The sequence below is a fragment of the Coturnix japonica genome, chromosome 1 (assembly GCF_001577835.2).
Source record: "Coturnix japonica isolate 7356 chromosome 1, Coturnix japonica 2.1, whole genome shotgun sequence".
Lineage (NCBI taxonomy): Eukaryota > Metazoa > Chordata > Aves > Galliformes > Phasianidae > Coturnix > Coturnix japonica.
In genome coordinates this window covers 32,950,880-32,968,980 of record NC_029516.1, presented here as the reverse complement: position 1 = coordinate 32,968,980, position 18,101 = coordinate 32,950,880, and the positions used below count along the sequence as shown (strand labels likewise).

Genomic DNA, 18,101 nt, shown 5'->3' with positions numbered 1-18,101 from the left:
TCACTCAAAAAGGCTACAGTGAGGAGAGATTATTTAACCTCATTAAGTAAGAGGAAAAATTGTAAGTGAAAATACTACTTGAAATTGAGTGGTGATAATTCTCTTCAGAAACTGGGAAGAAAATTTTCTAAAATATTTTGAAGAGTGGCTAAATGAAATGTTGTTGAAACTCTAGTTTTCACCTCTTTCAAGAAATACTTTGGATTTTTGCCTATGTTTTTAAGTACTTTTATTTCCTTTGAAAGTACATTCTTTGCTTGTACTACATTTTTCCAGAAAAAAAGGTTGGCCTATCACTAGCCATGACATTCACTTCTATTTCAGGAGCAGCTGTGTTCAGATCTCGTCTCATTGCTTGCTGTAATGATTTTGAGATCTCACAGTGTAACTGGGCTGTTTTAGTTTTGCACGTGACTGCTTAAAAAGGTGTATTGGGAATGCTAGTGCGAAGCAGAATGCTGCTTGAAAATGCATTGGGAGATGCAGCGTTTCAAAATCATTTTTAGTTGCCTTTGCAAAAAACAAAGATCTTCATTGGTTTCTCTGGAACAGCAGAAATTATATAGTTGTATATTTCTTGAATATAGTCATACATTTGCTAAGCTAAATTTAATCTTGATTGGGCATGAATTATTTCCTGTTCACCACAGGAAAGATTTGGAACATAAGAATGAGGAAAGGAAACAGGAAAAATTCTAATATCTAAAAGATTTTCTGGTATAAACATACACTGTATTTCTTCTAACCTTTACAGAATGCTTTAAAATCAGCAAATGAAAAGATAATATCAGAACGCCTTACTTTAAGTGACCGTTGCTTGGCTTGGCTGTCTTACATACATTTAATGGAATTCAGCATTCTCCCAGTCAAGTTCTATGATCCAGCTAACGTCTGTCCCTCAAGGATAATGAACAAAGAGCCATTTCTAATACCATGGCAAACAGTTCAAGATGTGAAGACTGATCCTGATACACTGTTAGCTGTGTTTGAAGGTAAGATTAAGGAGGTAAACTACTCAATACATTACTCACTTTTTACAGATGAAAAAATATTATACAACTTCTGAAATTTCTTTGGTGGTGTGATATTGCTGATATGTTAAACCACTGGGATTAAGTTCGGTGCATATTTCATCTTGGTTTGAACAGAACAATAAGGAAACTCCATGGTTTAGATACTTAATACATGCACTTTTTCATCTGCAGTTAAAAGCTGCAGCTTTTCTTCTCTGAACTATGATATTCTACCAAGATAGGGAACAGTAGCTTGTGACAGCATGTCATTGCTTCTTCTTGTAGACTTAGAAATGTCAGGCTTCTGTGCTTATTAACCTTTCTATGTCCCCCCCCATCCCTAGTGGGGTGTATCAGTTGGGAAGCTATTTTACTGGGAGGTTAGTATGCTTCCTTAGAAGGTGCAGAGCAAAGCCTCTGTTTGTCTTCGTTTGGGATTTACGTAAATAGTAATAATTTTTTAAAAGATGTCTAATGAAGATACTAGAAAAAATGGCATTGCCTTAGGTGCTACCAAAGGGAGACTTGATACTGGTATTGCTTGAATGACAGTACTTGGTGTGTTAGTAAAGCTAATATTGAACTGCTGCAGATGATAATACAGTGTGCAAGTAAATATTCAAGCATAATCCTTGTAGATACAACTCCTGTAGGAGTGGAGGTAGTCATTGTTTAGTACTGTTTAGTATTGGAATTTAGTAACTTGCTTTTTCTTAATGTTAAAAATTATACCCATATTAGTTCTTGCCTCAATAAAACTGATTTCAGCAACTATACTGGGGTTACTGCTGTGTAGTTTTAAGTAGGTGATGATACACTGTCAGCTTGAGTAGTTCACTGGTAGAATGTTTGCTATTCCGTTTGAGTTTGTTTTGTTGTCCTTAAATGAATGAGGGATGAAACTCCTGAAAGACTTTTTTAACGTTCTTCATTGTGATATGTTAATGAAAAAAGCTGAACTTTCCCAACAATAGTCATCTTCCTGGTATAACAACTCATGATAGCACTGCTCTCACTTCCCATGCTTTTGTATTTTTGTGATTAGGGGATGATTTCTGGGATGTTAAAGCTTTAAGTAACGCTTGATATTACTTGAGGTCTAAGGTCTTAATTCTACTCTTTTTGTTTTGAAGATGCTGTCAAAACATGTACTGATGAAAGCCTTGAAGCTGACAAAAGAATAGCTGTATGTTTTCCTCTCTATAGGAACATGATAGCGTTGTTGAAGCTTCTTGAGAGGTAAGATATTTCCAGGCACTTCCAGTTAGGGGTGCTCAACTCTACTTTCTTAAACTTAAACCTTTACCTTTTATTTTAGGTGGGAGTCTGCAGCAGAACTTTGTAGATCTTTATTGGAGCTCTGCCCTAACAACTGTCTGCTCTTGGAGAGTTTGGCCACCTTATATTTGCAGATGGAACAGAGTGAAAGTGCCTATGGAGTGTGGATTGGAGCATTTGAGAAGAATCCTCAGAATGCAGAAATTTTTTATCAGTTGTGTAAATTCCTTATTTCACAGGTAATACCCCACCCCAAAACCGTTTCTATTGGTTTTATGGAAGTTTTGGGGGTTGTATGTCATTTCATACACTTAATCAAATTGATTAACCTTCATGATAGTTTTGTAATGTCTTGTTCATCTTTATATAAATTTAATATAGAACTGCCAAAATTAGTGACAAGATTTTATGTAACCAAAGGAATTGTATGCATTGATAAACTTATACCTCAACCTATTTGTTCTAATCCATTGTTAGTATCCTTATGCAAGAGTAATAGACAGTAATAGTAAAGTCCCATAATAAGTTTTACTTTTTTCCCTTCTACTTGCTGACTGACTTAAACATTATTGCGAGATTGAAGGCAAAAGAGCCCAGAGATAGATAGCACTTACTATTTATTGTGCTTAAGTTTTTCTTGTCAGCTTCAGGTTAATGTCTGATTTAATTTTTCTGATTTAAAAATCCAACAATAAACAGGAAAGGTCAGGCAGTGTTCTTCCACTGTTGCAAGAATTTGTGGCAGCTTTCTTTGAGGATACCTACCAACAGCATGAGTGCATGGATCTCTTAAGGTATGTTCATGATATTATTTTCTGTGCAAGCTTTAGTAATAGTGACATTTCCTTGAAAAACGGGATAGTATGGAATTCTTTTGCATTTAGCTTGGCAAACCTTGGTAACCTTCAGTGAATTATGCTTTGATATTTTCTAAGGTTTGTGTAAGTTGTTTGTGCTTTCATAACTAAATTGCAAAGACATAAGATGAAGAAAGACGAAACAGCAAGTTTAATATCTGAATGTGGGGAAAATGGGCATCAGTCAAATGTGTTGTATGCCTAAGTTGTTTTTTTCAAAGCTGGAAGCATCAAACTTCATTCCTTAAACTTGATATTTAGAGCATTTTCAAAAGGCCTCTGTCCAGAGGTCCATGCTTTTCATTGTTGTTGAAATTTGGGCACCTACTTAACTATAGGAAGCTTGCATACTTGAAAACTTCAGGAAGTCTGTAAAAGAAAGTTAGCTGCCTTTGAAGGCTTTCAAAGGAATAACTTATTTGCTGAAGCTTAAATGTAGATAAGGCCGTGAAATGTTTTTATCTCCAAGTTGGGTGTTAGGTTTTATTCCTGGTTGAGTTTGTTTGCATTGAATTTAATATTGGCAGTGCAGTGTAGCTGACGGTAGGTAGGTAATTGCATCCTGGGTTTTGATGTATTTTATGGGATAGTTGTGCCAGAGAAAGAAACATTTATCGTATCATCACATAATGGAATAAAGTGCTTTCTATATAAATTATTTCTATAATTTTATCTAATACTTTCTTACATAAATCTTTTTGGGCAGCACTAAGCTAATCTCTAACAGTAGATGCATCTTTTTAATACATTTCCTGAATTGAGATTCTACACTAAATGATATGTCCATGCAGGAATCTTCAGTGTAAAGGGATGTTACCATTTATTACCTCTTTTTTTCTTTTAGATATCTCTTGAATTTTCCAATGCCGATTGAATTTACAGCACCTCTTTATAAAGAGCATCTTACAGATGACATTGTAAACCAGCAAATCCCATATCTTTGGCAGATCTACTGGTGAGGCTTTCTAAGATATCTCTGAAAAACAGCTAGTGGCTCTGGGTGAATGGAGTTTTCAGTTGCAGAACATTAATCATTAACTGAGGGCGCGTTGCTTCAGGATTTGTCAGAGCACTCTTACTGTCTAAAAGAACTAATATGAGATACATTACAAGAATAGAAGATAGTTTGAGAGTTGCATTTTAAACTGTATAGGTTGTGTTATTCCTCATAAGCAGTTGAGATTTAGCTGTTTTAATATGCTGTCTGATAAAATTAGTCCATTGTGCAGTTGAACCAAAAAGCAGTTTTCATTTTTATCTCAGAATGGGGGAAGCTCTTTGTTTCTAACATTTTAGTATACAAGTGTGTGCTTTGTGTTAATAACATATAACTTTTTTTTAAACTTCTAATATAAACAGTTTGTGCCAGTCTCTTCATGCAACTGTTAGTGAAGCTCTGGATGCTTATGAAGCAGCTCTTGGTGCAGTGATGCAGCAGGAAATTGTTCAGAACATCTGGCTGGAGTAAGTTGCTGGGGGGGGAAAGTAGTTTAATCTCCAAACTATTCAGTGAAGGCCACCAGAACTGTCTATTTTTTTTTCTTTTCTTCCAGTTACCTTGTTTTTATGAATAACAAGGTTGTTGGATCCAGCAACAAAGTTCAGGAATTCAAGGTTTTTACTGACTTAGTGAACAGATGTCTGGTTACAGTCCCCACACGATACCCAATTCCTTTTAGTGCTGCTGATTATTGGACCAATTACGAGTTTCACAACAAGGTAAAAACATTTATGTGGGCATTTTTAATCAGAAGGATAGATACCCTTTGGTCAAGTATTTCTAATTGTCAAAATACAGAGTTGTTGCTGTATGTGCTCTGCCAGCTAAGAATTAATAAAAAATATATCTGAGGAGAGTATAGTGCTCCAAGCAAGGAAGTATCCAGCAGTGACTTCTTGAATAGAGGATAAGAGAAGCTTAAATAAGTGACACGTTTCAATATTGTGTGAATACAGATATTAATGGCGAACTATTCTTTCCTTATGAAAAAAGAAACTGCAAAGGTGAGAAGAGATGGTTAAGTGAGAGGGGTATGTAGAGCTCTAATACTGGAGGATTGAAAGAGTATTTAGGCTGGCAATTTTGGTTACAGTGGTTGACAAGTAGGATAGTAAGGGAAAGATCAAAGTGAGCACTTCAGTTAGTTTTATTCTGGATCTTTAAATCCTTTCTCCTGTTTTGCTATCACCCAGTGCTTTTTTTTTTTTTTTTTTTTTTTTTTTTTGCTTACTAAATATGAGCTGGAAGGACTAAAGTATTAGTTGTGTTAGCTTCTGTATGAATTGATTTCTGTACCACAGAGGGGATAAGACTTACAGGCATTAAATTATTTTGGTCACAAAGTTTGTCGTTTACTTCTCCATTATTCTTAGCAAAAATTTGACATCTATAAAGCGGACTAATACCTATAATTCTAATTTTACAGGTAGTTTTCTTCTACTTGAGCTGTATTCCAAAATCTCAACATTCCAAAACTTTGGAAAGGTTTTGTTCTACTATGCCTGCTAATCCTGGACTTGCACTGAGGTACGTAGAAATACGCGTAATCAAGATGAACACCTGGTTAGTACAATTACTGCTTTTTTGTACAAGATTACAAGATGTGTGTGGTTTGATTTCTACTAGAAAAGTGATAATTCTTCCTCATACTGCATTTCTTTCTAGTTTTTTACAGAGTTTATAATGACAGAAGAACTGTTAATAAATTATCAATTTTGCACGAGTCCAAATGTCCAAATTTCAAGTGTATAGAGAGATGTTAGTGGTATATTAAAATCTTGTGTTTATTGTAAGTGTAGCTTCAATGTCGAGCAAGATTAAATGGATATACCTGTATATAACAATGTTACCTTTAGGCTTGGTGCTTTATAGCAAAGAGAAATCACTTTAGCAAGTGATTTCCAAATCATTTTGGAAAGATCTTAAGGGAAACAAAAGCAATTAAAGGAAACATCTTGCTGACTGTTACTGAACAATATTTCGATATGTATTCTTCAAGGGTTAGAAAACTCATATCAGTGCATTCAGCTGCCGTGAACTCACAACCATTCTGTTGAATAAGTTTGAAAAGACCCTGCATACATACTGCTTGTCATCAGTAGGGGCTGCTGAGATTTCAAAGCTAGGTGTTAAAGAAAGTTTGTTTGGGCTCAGGGAGGGAATGTGACACACCTACCTTTTGGTGTCGGAAGGTGAACGGGTGCACTTTATACCAAGTTGTAACTCTGTCTAGGTGGAGCTTACAGCTTCCTTAGTTGATACCATGAAATGGGTGAGCAGAACTGACTGCACAGTAGCTTGTATTCGCATGACTGCAAAAGTAATTTCTCTTCAAATGTACAGTTGCTAAAAACGAGTCTTGTACTGTGCCAAGATCGTATTATCTCTCTGATTTTATAGTGTGTAGTTACTGTATGAACGTGCATCTTTTTCTGAAAACATTCGCAGTCAGTACTTGGTGTGTTGTCTTGCCTTTTCTTCTTACTTGCAGCTCTTGGTTTAGATTAGGTATAATATATTTGGTATAATGTGTTTTTTATCTTTGCATTGCTTTTCTGCTTCCAGTGATTAGAGCAGTGTTCCTTTCTCACGAATGCCTTTTACAGACTACTTCTGCAGTACTGGGAGGAGAGCAATGTTCAAATTCTGAAACTGCAAGCCAAGATGTTTACATATAATATCCCAACATGCCTGGCCATCTGGAAAATGTAATGCTACAGTCATACATCTGTTTTCATAGATATTACTTTTGTTTATAAGATTTACATCACAAAGGTAAATCTGAAACATCCTTCAAATTGGGCTTGTGCTGGAAGTCTCATTACTTTATTTAAACAGTTACTTTGTTGCAACAGACAAGGTACCGTCATGTCTTTACAGTTACAAGTGAATGGAATTTCACTCTTGGAGAAGCTTGTGTGAATGGATATTACGCAGATAAAGATGAATGATGTATTTACAAGTTGCCTTTTTAAATTTAACTATTGACTTCTGTCTCCTCCTCTCTACCCTCCCCTTTATATATCACAATAGCAGTAATCTCCATTATCCAGTGATGCTGAACTGATCTTTTTCTTCAGTGTTTGTCCGTAATGGGGAACCACTGAAATGTCTTGCTCATGTAAGATTGTTTTTAAAAAATGGCTATTCCTATCTTTTCACTGTAGATTAATATCATTGGAAGTTAGTCAGTTTCTTCACAAGGAATTCGTAGATCCATTCCACATCAGTATTTTGCCGATAATGGCGCTTAAAATAATTCAAGAATAAATATTTTTGTTTCTTTTTCTCAGAGCCATTGCTGCCGAGTGCTTTCTAATGGGACAAAGAGAAGTAAGTCAGTGCACTTTACTAAAATGAATAATTATAAAGTTGTGTAGATTTCTTTGTTCCTTTGCTTTATGTAAAGCAGCAGTCCTCTTAAACTCAAGATTATTTGATATTTGAAATATTCTGTTTATAAACACAGAAGCATTTGCTTCAAGCGTGAGAAATACCTTTAGCAATTGGAGTAGAAAGGATTATATTTTAGTATTTCTGTATGCTATTTGTATCTTTTCTTAACTGGGGAGACTGTATTCCACTTTCTTTAGTTTAACCTGGTTAGGATGACTAGTATTTCAAATACAATGGAGGGTTTCTTGTGCTGGAAGATGTTAACAACTACTGTTTACAGGAGTTGGAATGGTGGTTCTGCCAAGCAAATGTAGAGGGCTGAAGTAGCGATCTCCCTGAAAGCCATCTGCTTTTTTCCTCCTAAAATGAGTTTATTAATATATAGTATTTGTGTGGAGAGTGTTTTTATCCCTCTGTACACAAATAAGTGTTTTTTGGCACAGCAACAGAGTCATTTTTCAGCTCAAACAGCATGGATCTTCCTGATACTGGTGCTGTCGCTCAAAATGTTCTGCTTGTGGAAAGATGCTGTGTATTAAGGGGATCCGGGAGGCCCTGGGCTTGTGACTCACCACTTGGTTGTGGCATTTCTGAGCTGCTTCTCTGTGGTTTCACATTACGTGTCATTCTTGTAGAGCCTGCTTCTCAGCATCCTTCTCTTCTGCCAGTAGTTTTTCTTTTAAAACAAAGCTTGAACTGATACATAATGGGTAGTGTGGCTCCTGTTACTTTCAGTTATGAAGTCTTTTTCTTTTTTTACTGTCTTTTAGCATCATTAAAAAAGAATACTCCCAAGTAGGCAGTTATTTGGTTGGTAAGATCAAATAGTTCAGTAAGGAGACATCAAAGGCATGGTTGCATACTCAACCTTAATTCTGTCTCTGTATTGATTTTGTGTCATCTGCAATTAGTCACAGATCCCTGCTTCAGTCATTGTATTAGGAGGACTACATTTTCAGGCACTATGTACATACAGTCAGACTGACTTAGAAGGTCACTGCTTTATTTAGTTATTCAGTTGGCAAAATACTTCAAATGAATTCCAAAGAGGGCTCTCAAAAAAGATGAACCAATTAGAAATAAAGCATATGTAAAATATTGTAGTTGGATTACACCCAGAAGAAATCATATGGCTTTCTTCTGCAACTACCTGACTAACCTTGCACTGTGAAGGAAAATCTCTTAAACAGGCACAGAAAGCGCAGTTATTTGCTTTTATTTTTAGGGATGGGAGAGTGGAAAAGAGGGGAGAAATGCCCAGTTAGGGATGTAGTGAGCACATTGACAACTGCACAAACCAGTGACAGTTACAGATAACTGTAATTTATTGTAAACAAGTAAAATATTGTTTGAAGAGTGGGTTATGCTTCAGATTCTGGATTTACTGTCCGTGGAGAACCTGTCATTCCCTTCAGCAGTTCATTTATAGGATTGCTGTGAGGGTATACAAATGGTTATGGAAGTTTTAAATGCTAACAAACCCCTCCACCAATTACACTCTGATTAGGGTCGGTACCTGAAATAGCAGTAGTTGAAGGAGGTTTGCGTTAAACCTTCTTGATTCTCTTCTTTCCAGATGTAAAATGTTTTTTTAAAAAATAATAATAATAAAAAAAACAAGGAACAAAAAAAAAAAAAAAAGCCATTTTGTTTTGCTAGAGTTGCAGGCACATAAGCTAACGCCAGGCTGTGTTAAAGCATGGGTAGATGATAGATGTCATAGGAGAAAACCTACGGAATTAAAAGGTGAAAGGGACATAGTAATCTGCTTTATTCTCTGAGCGTGTTCCATCCTGTGCAATGAACAAGGCAAGAGTCTTGTGAAGAAAACTAGTTGTCTTCATGTGATTAATCGTGTACATACAAGGGTCAGAATTAAGGTCAGACGTGAACTTGCCTTTTCATTTGGTAGCAATGTAGTGCTTGAAAAACTCTGATTAAATAAAAAGTATTACATTTGACTGTTGAGCTTTAAAGCAGTGAATTTGAGTGCACAGCTTTCTGCTGACTTAATATTTGTTTTTATTTTACAGGTCCATCATTTATATCAGAGAGCTCTTCATAAGTTACCTCTATGTGCAACACTATGGAAAGATGTAATGTTTTCTCCTTATGATTCAGTTTGAGGTTTCCTATAAATTTTCTGCATATCCCATATCCTTAGATGTGGTGATGCTCAAGCTTTGGCTAAATCTTATATCTGCTTCCCCATCTCTTGCAGCAACTCTTGTTTGAAGCGTCAGGAGGAGGTAAAACTGATAACCTGAGAAAACTAGTATCCAAGTGCCAAGAGGTTGGAGTCAGCCTAGATGAGCTTTTAAGTTTAAACACTTGCAGAACAGAATGCAAGAATCTCTGAACGCTGGGTACAGTCAGCCATAAGTTCTGTTAAATGCCAAAATCAGTTGAATGATTCTTCAGGCTGACTTATGCCTAAGATCTGCATAAGGCAGATGAGTATTGCTGAGCATATCGAACCTCCGGTCTGCTTTCCATGAAGCTGGAAACAATTAACATGACCCTCCTCTGGAAAAATGAACTCCTGTCTGGCCTCGCTTCTGGGTTCTGCCAGATTGTCATAGCATCATGTACGTAAGTATAGTTAATCAAAATGACAGACATTATTTTTCCATGTTTTTCTTTTCTTTTCGTGTTTTTCTTTGTTTTGCTGTTCCTGATTCACTTGACACTCTCACTGATGCCTGAGAGATCTGTGTTTGGGATTAATTTACTGGGCTGTGTTTACAGTAAAAAGCAAGTAGTCCACTTTGGGTTTTTCCTTTTTTAAACCTTTTTTTTGAGACTTTTTCATTACAGGATTTAAAACAAAAGCAGCCGCTCTTAAGGAAAGTGTAACTGCCGTGGCCACAAGTATGCTTGTTGCACTTGAAGGCTCTAAGAGGGTTGCTTACTGCCCTTTTCTGCATTGGACTCATGGCAGAGACTATTAAACTTGAAGATTAAAGAAACTATTGCAAATGCCAGTGCATCAGAACCTAAGAGTGGTCAATTATGTGCAATTTTTTGTAAAGAAAATTTAATTTATAATAAAGTTTAACAGTTTAAAGAAAGCTGACGTTGATCTGTTTTGTATTGGCACACCCATGTTGCATTGGTCATTTTTAGGGACATTTTCAGTTTCAATTGATGTTATGAAGAGGATTCCGTTGCTTACATTTTGATCAAAATATAAGCACGTGTGTTTGAGTTATGTATTGTGGATGTAAGATAACTACATATCTTTAGCTTTCTTACTTTTACCTCAGTTACACAGATGTATTTGTCCCATTTTCCTTTCAATAACATCACATCAGTAACAAAGTACACTCTGTATTTACCATTTTCAGCTTTAATGATTTACAAATAAGGGAGAAGTGGCTCCTGACATAAAAATTTTAGTAGTTTTCAAAACTTGTATCTGAAGTTACTCACGAAGCAGCTCTATGAAAGGAGTGACAAGTGGGAAGTACTGCTTTTCATGCAAGGGAGTGGAGGATGATTACACACCATTAATAACAAAGATATATAAAAAGACCTAAGAATGAATTACTAAAGAAGTAAAACTTTAAATACCTGGGTTCCTGGCCAGCTTTTCCTGCAGACTACAAAACCAGTATCAAGAAAGCTGGTTCAATCCCATTCATTGTGGTACAGTCGTACTGATTTCTTCAGACTGCACTTCAATGCTACAGCTCAGAATGAAGAAGTAGACTATAAACATGTAGTGTTTAATAAAAAGCCTTCTTGTCTATTAAATGTTGTCTTACACGTATTGCCCATATTGTTTTCAAACTCAAGCACAAACACCTTATGAGTTTTCTTCAGCAACATCTAACTGCAGGCAGGTTTGTAGCATTATGCCATTTTACCTGTTCTGCTGAATAATGCTATTAAAGGTTATAGCATTTCAGCACTATCATGCACATTCTGACACCTCAGCTTTTCTTTTACATGGGACTGTTCCCCTGTTACCTTTTGTGCCTTGCTTTACAGTGGGAGTAGATTGTGGATGTGGAGGTGCTCCAAGGTATCTTCAGTAGAGAACAATACAAATGAAGATGCAGCAGCAGCAACTTCATGTTTTTACAGCAACATTTAAATCCATTGGAAATTTGTAGCAGGTTACAGAGGCAGATTGCACAGAAGTAGATGGGACGGACATCTCATCTGAAGCCAACAGATGCCCATATGTGCCCTGCCTCTTCACATGAGAGTGGGGGACTGTCCTCCCTGTGGGCTTAGGAATGAGAGGAGAGCTAAGAAGGCATCTTTCCAGAGTATGTCTGGATTTCATGTCAGGGGTTTCTGTTGCTCTGAAGAACAGAACAGGAGTGTTGTTGTATCTCTATTGGCAAGGTGGCTTAATGTTTCCAAGTAAAACAAGATCTAAATTTGACCTAAGAGAGGATGTAGCTGTTAACTGCTGTTTTTCTTTCTTTTTATTGCCTACTACAATTTGTTGCCCTGCCTGAGTAGCAGATAATGAGACAGAGCGTGGCTTGTGATTGAAAGTTAACCTTGTGAAATCGTTGGCAGTGATCTATCTGTGTGACTGTTTGCCAATGGGAGCATAAAAACCTGTCATAAACTTTGCAGTGCTGCACCTGGGGGTACTGGCAGGAGTGACTGAGTGGTAGTAAACATCACTCAGTGAAACGCTAACGAAGACTAAACAGAAGTGAGCCTTTCAGTGCGGGCAGCAGGGTCTGATCTGGAAGAAAACATCACAGAAGATGCAGTGGTGCTGTTGTAAAATGATTTGGTTCAAACAGCTCTTGTACAGAGAAGAGTTCATGCAGCGTTGAGTGAAATGGCAAAATGGCTGCTCTTAAGAGTTTGCATGAAGAAGTTTTAGTTACAATGATGTGGTGTGGAACAGGTTGTTCAGAGAGGTTGCGGAGTCTCCGTGTCTGGAGATCTACAAAACACATCTGTGTGACCTACTGGGAGGAGCTGCTTTAGCAGTGGGTTGGACTCAATGATCTCTAGAGGTCCCTTCCGAACCCTATGGTTCTGTGATGATGTGAAGTTTTTTTTCTCATCTAAACAAGTTGCTATCCTGCTATTTTCTTCCAGAACAGGTTGGTTAGATATTTGATACGAATTGCATTGCTTGGAAGGTCACCAGCAGGACCTGCACAGTTCAAATCTCAGGAGAGTCAAGAAAAGCCAAGCTTTGACTAATCTCTTATTGGAAGAAGAGGAAGAGTGGTGATATATTCCCTGTGGGAATGTCCATGGGGACAGGCATGCGGCACTTGTACCCCAACAGCAGAGTTGTTTTGTCTTGGAGAATAGAAAGTCCTGCTTTGTGTGCTTCCTGGTTGTAAAGCCCCATTATGATCTGAGGCACTGTCTGCTGAATAGTGGGGAGACACAAAGATATTGCACCATAAATAACATTAGTGGGTATATAATTGCATGAGAGGAGATAATAATACGGCCAGTATAATTCCTCTGGAAGCTAAAAAGTCAATGTTTTTGCCTGAGATCAGCATGTGAGTGGGTCAATGTCTATAAAGTGCCAATGAACACAAAGCCTGTGTTTGTACCGCTTAATTCAGCACAATCCTCGAGTGCTATGTTGAGTCGTTTCTGTAGGCCCTGTGCCAGAGCTTTATCAGATCAACATAGATCAAAGGTTAGGCTTGATTATTATATTTGTTTATCTTTCTGCTCTTTTTTTTTATTCTTTTTTTTTTTTTCTCTGTCCAATTCCACTGAGCAATCCGGAGCCTTTAAGCCATGAAAAGCTTTTGTTGAAACAGAGCGATGGAAACATCTGTTTCATTGCAGCCTCCTCTTACCCAACGTGTTGCTGGGTGGAGAGCAGGGAGGCTCCTGCGTTGCTCAGCCTTGGGTTCTGCTGTGGTAGGAGTCCTAGGCCACAACTGGGGTGAGTGGCTGCATGGAGAATTGCCTGGAGAAACTTTGAATCAGGAAGCTCCATCCCAGTCGCAAAGTACTGATGGGCAACTGGATTTTGCATCAGCTGGATCTCAGGGGAATCAGATACTGGAGTGGCTGGAAAACTTCCAAGAAAAGGCAGAAATCCACCCATCTGTCTGGGATACAGTACTTCCAGATCTGCCATGGACACTGATGGGCTAACCCTGAACCTGGACTTGATCAGTCCAGAGCATCAGATTTGTGCCAGAAACTCCAGAAACATTGGTTGGATCAATGAGATGGGGCAGGATATGGCCTCAAGCACAGACCGACCAACCAGCACGCTATTAACAGACTCCCCAGCATGGTTTTAGCCCAAGCAGTATTTGTTCTGTTATTTGGTGAATTGATGTGGACCAGACAATGTTCTTCATATGTTTTATGGTCAAGACCATTCTATTTAGAAGAAAAGAAAGACCGGAGGGAGCATGAGCACATGGGCCTGGATTATGGACTGAGGGCAGAGGATAGCCCCACTCTATGGAATTCACAGCACAGGCCTCTGTGCACAGAAACACTCACTAGGCCCTGTGCTGTGGGGAGCACAGCCAGCTGGATCCAGAGCCTGCTGGCTTCTTGCTGCATGGAACTGAGGTGCTGGAGGCCCTGAGTGCCCCAGGTGCTGCCAACAGGGCCCAACTTTTCTGTCTAGGGACAGCAAGCTGGGCTTATGGGCCTATCTCTCACATGGGGTTCACTCCCACTGTGGTGCTCCACTCATTGCTTTTCCCTCAGGTCCCCCAAGCCAGCATGAAATGTTGGCCTCAGGGCTGCAGTGAATAAGAACAAGTAAATAATTAATGCAGGGTGAAAGAGGGAATGCTCACTCAGTAAAGCAATTGTATTTCCATACGGCTTTATGGAAACTGTGGTGGTGATGGTGATTAGTGCCCCGGCTTGCACGAAATGTCAAATGCAAACAGGCTGCAAGATATTTCCAGGACATTTTCACTTTTGAAGTCTCTTTTCATGTCCCTGCTGTAATTCCTCACCTGCAAGGCTTCAGGGTTTGGGTGGCACAAGTGGGCTCAGAGGTAGGCACCAAGCACACGCCATTGTGGGCTACAGTATTGCAGAGAGACTGATGAGATGCTTTTCTCCTATGATGTTAGCACCCTTTGATCAGCATTATCAGTTGATCTCTTCATGGATTACTTCCTTTCTGCAGGTTGGAGTGTTTTACCATGACTGGCATCCATCTTGCTGATCAAGGATGCCATGTTTCAGGTGGAAATCCACCAAAGCCTGTGAGGATCCCATCTCCAGCCCTGTGCCCGTCTGCTTCACCACCAGATTAGGAGAGGCTGCGAGTGTCCCCTCGACCAGAATTCCCCAAATCTGCATAGGCAGTCCCCTCAAACTTCCCTTCTGCAGGTTCTGGATGAGGGGTCACTCACTGAACCAGAACCTGGGAAGGTGAGTGGTAGATGTTTCACAGCAGTGAGTGTGGGCACGGTGGCACAGGTTGTGGGGCCAAACAAGGCTTCTCTGGTTGGGCCCCTCTGTCTGCGGCCTCATGTCTGTATCCCTGATGGGTGAGGCAACGCCACTGCAGGACAGAGCAAGACATCGGGGTTTCTGCTGGGATGTCTGGAAATACTCTCTTAACAAGTGTCTTCCTCTGTCTGTCATCTGCCATACAGTCCTGCTTCTGGTCGTGCTACACCCACCAGTCCCTTGGGGCCAACCTTTCCTGGACCGCTGTCTCGTTACTCCCTTGCGAATAAAGCCAGGCACATTCCCGCTACCTTGTTAAAAGATCCATGTCACACTTATCTAAAATCTTGGTCACATTAAAAGAAATTATTAGGTTTTTAAAAGGTGATGGCTTAATTTTCAGCATGGCTCCCTCTTCAGAATCCCCTAATGGCTGCTTAATATCACATTGGCAGCCGCAACTTCTGAGTCATAAACGTGAAAGTTCTAAATTTTTTCCTTATGACAGAAATATTTGGGGTAGAAAATCTGAATGACACGAAAGAGAAATTTGCCAGGGAGCTCTAAGAGGGGAAATAGAGCTGAACAATCTTTTTCTAATTATCCTAATGGAGTGCCATTATCAGGAATTCTCTGTGTTCCATTGGGAAAGAAAGTTATGTTAATAGAGAACAAAGATATTTGATCCTTCATAGATCAAAGCACTTTTATGATGCTGCTCTCATTATGAAAGGCCCTCGGTGTAAGAATTGTACTTTCTGGACAATGGCACTATTGTTTATCACTTATTTACCTTAAAAAAATAAAATAAAAAATAATCAGACCCAGGGTATCCATTTATGAGGTCCCAGGTTTGATGTGAAATTCTTCACTTGCCATAAAGCAACAACTTTTAAGGCCGTGCTGTTTGCTGCCTACAAACGTGAGAAGCTTTGGTGCGGAAATAGAAGCTTGCTGAAAATCACTGAAGTGCAGAAGGTTCTCACAAAGCCTCCACATTCCACACTGGAAAAGCCTGTGGGCTTTCTCTTCCATTTTCCCTATCTGTTTATGCTGATTTGTGCTGAGAGTTAGCATCGAGCTCCCAGCAATATTTTTCCTACTGTCTTTATACAGCGCTTAGAGCGGAGGGATGTGTTCCGTGTCTGAAGCTCCTGAGTGCCCTCCTGACACAGATGATAATGGATGTAGAGAACAATCAATACTGTGAACAGTTCACTTACAGCTTACAAAATGGATTTCTTAGAGCTGTAAATTCCTCCAAGAATGGAACAAGGGCTTAAGGGCCTGGAAAGCCCTCCCTACATCAGCAGCGTCGTGTAGAGCGCTGTGGCAGGAATATGGGGAATGGAGAGAGAATGTTTTACAAACAAAAGCACCTGTTGGCTCTTGGTGGTGGAAAAAGAATCCTCAGAGATAGAACTAAACTATGAACGCTGGTAATTTCTTGAGCCCTGCATAGAATCCCAGGATCACCAAGGTTGGCAAAGACCTCGAAGATCATTCAGCCCAATCGTCCAGCTGTCACCAGTATTTCCCCACTAAACCATGTTCATCAATACAACTTCTGAATGTTCCTCGAACAAAAAGAGACACAAAAACTGTGAAATGTGTCAGTTCTATACAAGCACACACATCAAGTCCTATCCAAGTGAATAGAAGGAAAATATTTGGGTTTTGAACAGCTCGTAACACCCGATGAACCCAACAAACCGCAACGATTTATTGTTTTGATGCCTGCGTAAAGCTGAAGTATTTTTAAGGCATTTCTCATTTCAAGTGTTCCTGTATTGGCTGTTCATATTCTTTCTGATGCCTGTCAGTACCTGTGATGAAGACACCTCTCTGTGTTTAAGGCCAAAGATCTTTCTCTCCCCAGCAAAAGCAGTGGAGTACTGTCAGTCTTCCCTTGTGCCTGGTGTGAGTGCAACACATGCAACTGCCCCCGCCATTTCACTTTCTCTTTGCTGCTTTTGGGAATGAAGCTCTTTATGAGATTTTTAACTGCTTTAGCTTCGTATTCTGCAAGTGTTAACTTTTCCTCTGTTTCTTCCCAGAGTCGAATGCCACCTTCCAACCTTTATATTGCACCTCTGTCTTTGCCTTCTTAGAGTTGGGCCAATATTTCTTACAGAATCACAGAATGGTTTAGGTTGGAAGGGGCCCTAAGGTAATCACATGAACTTTCTGACCCTTGGTGATATTACAGAGGTTCCAGTCTGTTTTGACTTCACCTCCTGGCCAATTATTACAGTGAAATGGTGTTTTTCTCTAGCAGAGCATACTGCCTCTTTGTCTTTTTGATAAGGGGTACACTCCGGCTCTGCTGCAGGTGTTCCTAGGTGTGCTTCCACCGCACGCATGTTATTGCCTTACATCACCCCAGCGAGAATGTCGCTGTCCCCCAGACACAAAGAGCTCCCTCTCGGCGTCTCGGCTGGTGCTGTTAGCAGGACACGTCCTTGGAATGGAGTCAGCTGTGGTCACAGCTGCAAGGCCAGAGATGGTGCTGGGCTCTGTGCTCACAGCCCATGAGGACAGCAAGGAGGGGGCAGGGAGTTTGTGCCTTCTGTGTAGGTGCTCCAGCTCTGTTGGCAAAGAGAAGGCACTGAGGGACATGGTTAGTGGGCATGGTGGTGCTGGGCTGATGGCTGGACTAAACTATCTTAGACATCTTTTCCAAACTTAGCGTTTTTATGACTCTATGATTCATTTAATCAAATCAAATAATTATCTTCTCACTTGAGGAACGAAGATGCTGATGGCCGTCTCTTCCCCTTGGTTGGAATGTCATGGTTTACATATCCCTTACCAGTCTCTCTCGTGTACTCCCTGGAGCAATGTTTTTAGCTCCCCTTCTGTTTGCTGATCGATGACTGTGTTCAAGGAAGGAAGTGCTGAGGCACTTGTGACCATTGCAGACTTCAGATCAATTTCAGATCCCAGAATTCATTCCTTGACTACATGAAACCTTCTGGATTTCACATTCATAGCTTACAAGAAAAAGAGGCCTGGGAGGATTCCACAATAGACTGTGTTTCTTCCTACAGGAGAAGACTGGGAGAGCTTCTTCCTCAAGGAAAAAGGTCGTTAATTGGAAATGCTGATGATAACTGCAGTGAAATCTATAGATAGAGAGACTTTCTCATTATGCATGGAACAAAATTAATA

At 39.4% G+C, this 18,101-nt stretch overlaps 1 protein-coding gene across 4 annotated transcripts in view; it reads left to right on the top strand.

The window, feature by feature from the left end:
• The window catches only part of ZFC3H1 (zinc finger C3H1-type containing), a 34,386-nt gene extending 23,771 nt beyond the window's left edge, over positions 1–10,615 (top strand). For 2 of the 4 annotated variants that reach the window (XM_015855866.2, XM_015855855.2), the window contains exons 24-35: positions 755–992; positions 2,147–2,252; positions 2,332–2,530; positions 2,991–3,085; positions 3,993–4,103; positions 4,508–4,612; positions 4,702–4,867; positions 5,575–5,675; positions 6,755–6,856; positions 7,442–7,481; positions 9,578–9,640; positions 9,766–10,615. In XM_015855866.2, coding sequence (XP_015711352.1) covers positions 755–992; positions 2,147–2,252; positions 2,332–2,530; positions 2,991–3,085; positions 3,993–4,103; positions 4,508–4,612; positions 4,702–4,867; positions 5,575–5,675; positions 6,755–6,856; positions 7,442–7,481; positions 9,578–9,640; positions 9,766–9,903 — 1,464 coding nt within the window. In that variant the 3' untranslated portion in view covers positions 9,904–10,615. Of the gene's footprint in view, positions 1–754; positions 993–2,146; positions 2,253–2,331; positions 2,531–2,990; positions 3,086–3,992; positions 4,104–4,507; positions 4,613–4,701; positions 4,868–5,574; positions 5,676–6,713; positions 6,857–7,441; positions 7,482–9,577; positions 9,672–9,765 lie in introns of those variants that run through there. The other 2 variants (XM_015855874.2, XM_015855879.2) reach the window with 2 other exon arrangements.
• Positions 10,616–18,101: the final 7,486 nt, after the last annotated feature.